Source organism: Xiphias gladius, chromosome 24 (assembly GCF_016859285.1).
Source record: "Xiphias gladius isolate SHS-SW01 ecotype Sanya breed wild chromosome 24, ASM1685928v1, whole genome shotgun sequence".
Classification (NCBI taxonomy): domain Eukaryota; kingdom Metazoa; phylum Chordata; class Actinopteri; order Istiophoriformes; family Xiphiidae; genus Xiphias; species Xiphias gladius.
The window spans coordinates 13,716,760-13,724,354 of record NC_053423.1 but is presented as its reverse complement, the minus strand read 5'-3'; the positions used below and the strand labels follow the sequence as shown (position 1 = coordinate 13,724,354).

At 44.5% G+C, this 7,595-nt stretch overlaps 1 protein-coding gene across 1 annotated transcript; it reads left to right on the top strand.

The window, feature by feature from the left end:
- The first annotated feature begins 4,367 nt into the window (after positions 1-4,367).
- hey1 (hes-related family bHLH transcription factor with YRPW motif 1) lies at positions 4,368-7,346 on the top strand. Its single transcript, XM_040121225.1, has 5 exons — positions 4,368-4,525; positions 4,713-4,788; positions 4,912-4,995; positions 5,139-5,220; positions 5,574-7,346. The coding sequence occupies exons 1-5, from the start codon at positions 4,440-4,442 to the stop codon at positions 6,242-6,244; spliced, it is 999 nt and encodes a 332-aa protein (XP_039977159.1). The 5' UTR covers positions 4,368-4,439; the 3' UTR covers positions 6,245-7,346.
- Positions 7,347-7,595: the final 249 nt, after the last annotated feature.

The window sequence follows — 7,595 nt, the reverse complement described above, 5'->3', positions numbered from 1 at the left end:
ACAAGTAATTACACTTAATGCAAAAAATATGTAATCTGTACAACACGGAAATTAATTTATTGGTGAAAACCCCCTTTAAAACAACTTTAAAAGCAGGAGTGTGCACACATAACTCCAACCATTTCCTCTTGGTAAGACAGTCTAGACTCAATTTCTGTCTGCACTGATGACATGTTATTGTTGCAAAAAAGACACTTGTGGCTAACTAATAAACTGAAATTCAAAACCTTTTTTGAGCTAGTGGGCAGAGGGAAAGGAAACATGTCATTTTCTGGCCAAAAGTTCAAGACGATCTAATGTTTAATTTTTCAATAAATGTCTTCATGTCTCCCCTTAGAGCTGACCGTAAACCATTTGTACCAGTATTCGGTGTTTGATAGGATTTGGCAGCTAAAGGGAGGCTTTGGAGAGACAAAATTACCTTTGAGTTCGGTCTCACAGCAAAGTACTGATTCAGAGGGAGAAAAGAAAGAACAGGAATTGAATCCAAGAAAACATGATAGAGGAAAACATGTGAAAACAGGAAATTAAACATGAAAGAAAAAGAGAAACGAATACAAGAGTGGAGAGAGCAATGGAAGTGAACCGTCACTGCAGCCCTGATTGTTTTAGACCTGAGTGTGATTTGGTTTGGTGGCCTGATTTGCAGCAGGAGAAGAGGGGAGGGGAGGGGGTGGGGGATTTGATGATGTCGTGTTGCGGGCCCTCACCTTCAAAGGGCGGCCCCTGAAAGGCCCTACTAATCACAACATGTGATGAGACCAGTAGAACAAAGACAGCCGGGCAGAAAATAACAGCGTGGGAACTCTGGGTGAACTTGAAATACAACAAGAGGGCTCACCCCCCCTCCCAATCCCCCTAGTTACACACATAAACACACACAAAGTCAGAAGCTAATGTGGACGCACACCTGTGTTTATTGTGACAAAGGCTTCAGGTTGCATGAACTCGGACGTGTGTGAACGCAGCTCCCACACTCCAACTCAACAACACTCACACTAACACACACGGACACACACGCACACACACGCACACACACACACACACACACACACACACACACACACACACACACACACACAGAGATCACCAATAATCATTTCGGTGAATGTGTGACTGCATCTGTGTGTCTGTCCTGTTATAAGCATAGCATTACACAACAACAATAAGATGAAAAAAGCCCTAAGTGCTTCCTCTCATTCATATGAACCAAGAAAGGCAGCCTCCTCTCTCTGTGATGACTATTATGCCTCTGGTTGCTTTCAGCTCCCGATAAGGATCACCATATTGCTGTGTGTGTGTGTGTGTGTGTGTGTGTGTAGGTGTGTGTGTTCATACTGACTGATCCATAATTAAGTGTTTTCTGTTCATTTTTATTGGCACAGGATAAAAATCCCCTCACAGAGGGAATGGAGGTGTATTTAATTGCTATTACGATATATATCTGATGAATCATGGTTTCATGTTTCCTCATTACATGACTAAAGTGCGTATTTCCTTGCCTCATTCGTTGCCTTTCAGTTTTGTTGCCTGGGGGGCATGTTTCACAGGATGCATTATAAGTGTTCTTCTGTGACATTTCGATATATAATTTTTCATTTCAGTCAGTTGTGTGAGGTTGGACAGAACGTCAGCGTGCTGCCAGTACCAACTGGTTTCAATGTGGTTTGCAAACAATTAAAACAATGCTAACAAGCCAGTGTCTTTGAAATGATTTTTGTTTTGTAATTTAGTTGTTTTTTAATATATTTTTCAATTACTTTAACATCATGCACATCAATTAAAGTGCAATTTGAAATAAATTCTTGTTGTTTGTGTTCTTTTTTTCCCCCATTACATGTAGGGCCTATGTATAAATCATGTTTTCATTTGGTGAAAGAAATATTTAAAGTTCTTTTCTATTTGTAGGTTCTTTCCCTGCAGGAAACCTTACTTAAACAGACATAAAACTCTTAGTGCCAAGGAATATTTCATTATATTACCATTATTAAGTGATGAACAGTGAAGTTCTAATAAACATACACCTCTAATGCCGTACAGATCATATACATATCAGGTCTTGGCATCTTTGTAAAACTGATATTTGCAGGTGAAAAGCTAAAAGTTAGTAAACTGCTCCACCTTAGAATTTAACAACACAGAATCAGTTCATATGAATGTGCTGCAACTACAATCTACCAGTGGTGGAAGACGGATTCAGATCATTTACTCAAGTAAAAGTAGAAATACCATGCTGTTAAAATACTCCATTACAAGTAAAAGTCCTGCATTCAAAATTTTACTCAAGTAAAAGTACAGAGGTATGATTAACAAGATAAAACCATCATTACGCAGAACGAGCCCTGTCAATGTTGTCATGATATTATTAGATCATTACTATTGATGCATTAACATGTTGTTATTGTAATGTTGTACTTGGTCGAGGTAAATCCAGTTTTAACTGCTTTGTGTGCTTTTGGGAGGGTTAATGCATTTTATAAACAGATCAATTACGTTCTTACAAAAGTCATCATCACAAAAGTAGTAACTATAGCTGTGAAATAAATACAGCACATCGGAGTAAAAAGTACAATATTTGTCTTCAATGAAGTAGAAGTAAAGAGTAACATAAAACTGGAAACCACGGAGTAAAGTACAAGTACCTCAAAACTGTACTTAAGTACAGTACTTGAGTAATGGTAGCCTACTTAGTTACTTTCCACCATTGTAATCTACGCGATAATTGCTGCACAATCTTCATACGAGTTGATGTAAAAGGTGACTTAAGTTATGTGATAGCTCTTCTCGTGTGATATTATTCTGTCGTATTGAATCGCAGTCTGTTATTTGGATGTGCCACGGTTCAGTCCCCGCAGGAGACCCTGCGCTGAAGAGCCTCAGCCCCACGTGCAGTAACGCGAGCCCTCCATGCATTCAGCAGCTCTGTCGAATTATTCGGGGAGTGTGACCACTGTAGGAGCCACCAGTCTTGTGGCGGTGATGATGTGGAAACTCCGGGGGGAATGGACGGGGGAGGGCTTTGATTGCATTCTGGTCTTTTGTTGGGCGCGCTCGCGGGGTCCTTGAAGTCCCCGCAGCGTCTTCACCGTGCACGAGGTCTCTCTGTGGGGTCAGATTAGACTTGGTGGCTTCCTCTGGTTGCGGCGGTGCTCCCTGTCTCTCCTCCTGGGCTGAGTTAGTATTGGATTACAGGTTCACACGCTCGCTCGCAGACCGCCCGTCGCCCCGACCAATTGCTCCATTCATTCCAGCGCCGGAGACGGCCGTCGGCCTCTGATTGGTTATCAGCGCCGGTTAGGGAACTTTCCCACGGCCAGCGCGTGCTGACAGCCGGCCAGCCACTCCTCATCACCACCGGGACATGCACGGGGGAGGAGGGGGCGGGGGCTGGGTGTTTTTTTTTTTTTTTTGGGAGGGGGGGGGGCGAGTCACGGACCGAGAGTCCATTGGACCGCTGTCAAGGTTTCTCCAAAGATCCTATATGTTTTTGGAGAGCAGTCACTCGGATGTTAAGTGTCGCAAAAAAAACAAAAACAAACAAAAAACAACCTCCCCACACTTTGGGCCAAAAAGTCAACCGAGGATGGAGACATTAAAAAGTTGAAAACAAAGCTGAGATTGAAAGTTCATGACTTCTGAAGGCTGGCAAATCCATCTCACTAAAATGCCAATGCAGCCGCTGGTTTCCGAGGTCAGGAATCATACTCAAATCTCAATTTTTAAGCCGAGACCAAAAAGTCCTTAAGGTGCCCAGAAAAACAAAACTGAAAATTGAATTTTTTTAAATCCAGGAAAACGCTGGCCAACTCCGTCCACCGATGAAGCTTGTGTAATATGATCAAAAACCCCAGAACAGCCGCTGAGTGGACCCTGTGACTATGCAACTATTTTTGCATAAACTGCCACAGAATAAAACAAAAATTTTCTGGACGAACTGAGGATGTATGAGGATATCTGGTCAACATGAGAATTTAGAAGATGGTCTCATAAAACCTAAGAGTTTTTATAGCCTTCTGAAATATACATGATTTTTTTTAAAAGAAGTAGTTCTGGATAGCAAGAACAGTTTTGGTGTGTTTACTCTCAATAAAATAAAAGTGTTTTCATAATAAGACATCTGAGACCAAACCTCAATTAAATCCCTTCCACGGCTACCAGAAATACTCACAGAGTGAGATGTCTCCACGTTTCCCTCCTCTCAGACTTGGCAACGCACCCTAGGATGCGCTTGGGCCAACTGCGCTGTCAGTCAAACCCACGGCCGGCCTGTGATTGGCCGGTTTGCCCCGAGCCCCCGCCCCTGTTGGCGGGCAGCAGCGTTGAAATGACACCGTGGGAAAGCCGAGCGCTTCAAACGGAGGCGCTCCGCGTAAACCTGGGCAGACGCACGTCTGGCAGACACAACGGGCACACTGAAGGACTATTGTGGACGAATCGAAATGAAAAGGAATCACGACTTTAGCTCCTCGGACAGCGAGCTGGATGAGACTATTGAAGTGGAGAAGGAGAGCGCAGATGAGAATGGGTAAGTCATTTGGCCCTGAAGTGTATTTTCTCATATTCCTCTTATGTGATTCAGGTAAATGGATGGAGGAAGTGGACTACACGGCTGTAAAAATAGCTATGCAATTTTTGTAAAACATTAAAAAAAAAAAAAAAAAAAAGGTCAAGGGTACACCGACTGAACCCTTTCCTGTTTCATCTCTTTGAAGGAACATGAGCTCTCCTCTCGGCTCCATGTCTCCCACTACATCAACTCAGGTGCAGGCGAGGAAAAGGCGTCGAGGAGTAAGTCATTCTCATAGAATCTCTACATAAATCTCACCCCCACATAAAAAAACCCAGCTGTGCGGTTGTCACATGCGCAGAGCCTGCAAATAACTAAACGACACGGGTTCCGTCTCTCCTCAGATAATTGAGAAACGGCGCCGTGACAGGATCAATAACAGTCTCAGCGAGCTCCGCAGGCTGGTCCCCAGCGCCTATGAGAAACAGGTCAGTAACAGGCAACGCGACTCGAATATCCCTTATGCAGAGTACATAATACAGTCCAGAAATATGAAACCACTTTGTTCATTTATGCTCTTTTGGTCTATCTCTATGTAACCGGCTCCTGTTTGTCTCCCCCACACTCGAAGGGCTCAGCCAAGCTGGAGAAAGCAGAGATTTTGCAGATGACTGTTGACCATCTGAAGATGCTTCATGCGGCCGGAGGCAAAGGTACGTCTAGGACTCATTAACTGTTACAGAAAAACACACTTCACTCGTTGCATAATCACATTCATATGCTTAAGGGGGCAAAAACTGGACTGTTTAATACAATGTTCGGTTGGTTTCCTTGAAAACTGAAGGAATACATTCATAAATGAGTGAATTAAAGAAATGTCTAGATTATACATTTAAACTTTTTCAACAGCCCTGGCTTTTTTGACCGATTATTCACTCTTTCACAGGCCCAAAGCCGAGGGCACATTGACTCGTGTCAGCTCCTTCAGTTCTGGACAAACTTGTTCTGTGGTGTGCAGATGAGCTGACTCTTGAACTAAACCGCTGTCCACTTGCTCTCCCCTCAGGTTACTTTGACGCCCACGCCCTGGCGATGGACTACCGTGGCTTGGGTTTCAGGGAGTGCCTGGCTGAGACGGCCCGCTATCTGAGTATAATCGAAGGCTTGGACAGCACAGACCCACTGCGGATCCGTCTGGTCTCCCACCTGAACAACTACGCCAGTCAGAGAGAGGCTCACTCCGGCTTGAGTCACCTGGCGTGGGGCTCTGCATTTGGATCCCCTACTGCCCACCTCACCCACCCCCTCCTTCTCCAGCACCAACAGGGCGCACCTTTGGCACCTTTACCCCGCAGCGCCACCAGCAGCCCGCAAACTCCTCTGTCATCTACATCCACTTCATCCACATCTTCCTCCTCTTCGTCGTCATCGTCCTCGTCGGTTGCAGAGACTCACGTCCCAGGCAGGCGCAGCAGCAGCGCCACCCCCCACTCAGACCAAGGCCCAATCCGGGTCCCCCCCACGACTGCCACTCCTACCAATGTCCTGCACCCCGCCTTGGTCCCCTCATCAGCGTCCAAACTCTCCCCTCCTCTCCTGTCCACCCTCTCCGCGTTCCCCTTCCCCTTCAGCGCCTTCCCCATCATCTCCCCCACCAACGCCATCAGCCCCCCGGCGCCAACATCCAGTGTGGGGAAACCCTACAGACCCTGGGGTATGGAGATAGGAGCTTTCTGACTGAAGTGAACACCTCAACACAATCTACGTATAGACTGAACTCACTACCCAGCTGAGCTGGACTTTCAAGGACAAGACTTTTTATTTTTCCTTGCTAAGAAAGTACTATTTTTTCTATGATGATGACATCCCACTGAGGATATACCTAGCTATAGGATTTTTATTTTCTTGCAAATGTGTTGTGTTTTGTATAGAAGAAAAAAAAAACTTTGAGGAGGGAGACCACAACTAAAAAGCAACAAGCGTGATTTATTGTGTTGATTGATCTGTGTTCCTGCCCACCCCTTTAGAAGTTTCACCCACTGTTTTCAGCCTATCAGGAATGGCTTTTCCAGATGGTCAAGCAGTTGCCGTCCGTCGAGTTCGTGGGCGAAACTGTCCCCCCTTTGTTCTCCCCCCTGAGCTGAAACACCCAGTGCTGATGCCCTGGTTACACAGAGAGGGGTGGTGTGAAAGGAGGGCTTGAGGTGGTAGAGAGTCACCCCCCCTTTTTACAGCATTTTATGGGGTGGAATAACCGAAACCAGGTGTTTGTTTGACTAAATACTGGGAACAGAAGCTAGCTACCAGCTTGGCTGAAATAAACTTAACCATGATTTACCCACAACCTCTGATGCTCATATGGTGCTCTATTGTTTAAGCTTGCTTCCTCAAGTTATGTTTCCTCTCTACAGTAAATTCTGTCCTTAACAATCAAAGCTTCACATATGCTTTACCAGTTTTTACCAGCTTTTTCTAGTTTTTTTTCTCATGTAAATGATGTTAGGGTGAATTTTATCACATTATTTCTTGTATTTGCCCGGCACAGCAGCATTGTTAGTCAGTATTTGCCAAGATGGAGTCATGCTTTATCCGTCAAAGCAGTTGCAGTAAAACAAGGCCATATAAAGTTCAGTTTTTTTTTTGTCATTATTGTCCTTAGAGACATTTAGAAATCTTAACTCATCATTTCCCCCCTGATATTTGTCAATCTCCTGGTAACCCTCACTGTGAGGTATGTGTGTGTATATTTTATGGTTGTACAAAACACAAGCGGGCACTGACAAATCAGATTTTCAGCTTTTCAAAGTTGTTGCTGGTGGTATTGACAACTTCCCTTTAATAAAAGAGTTCTGATACATCACCTGTGGCTTTATCAGTGTTTTTTTTAAGTGTGCATTGGCATGTCTGTTTGTTAAAGTGTGTATGGGTATGAATGTATTTTTGGGTGCATGTACCATATTCGGCTGCTGTTGTTTTCGTGTGTGTGTGTGTGTGTGTGTGTGTGTGTGTGTGTGTACGTGTGTGTGCGTGTGTGTGTGTGCGCGCGCGTGCGCTCGCAGTACATTGCAACGCCTGGTATCAGATGAGA

Coding starts and splice junctions, on each gene's coding strand:
- hey1 (XM_040121225.1), top strand. CDS start 4,440: ATGAAAAGGAATCACGACTTTAGCTCCTCGGACAGCGAGCTGGATGAG. Junction 4,526..4,712: donor GAGAGCGCAGATGAGAATGG/GTAAGTCATTTG, acceptor ATCTCTTTGAAG/GAACATGAGCTCTCCTCTCG. Junction 5,221..5,573: donor TCATGCGGCCGGAGGCAAAG/GTACGTCTAGGA, acceptor CTCTCCCCTCAG/GTTACTTTGACGCCCACGCC.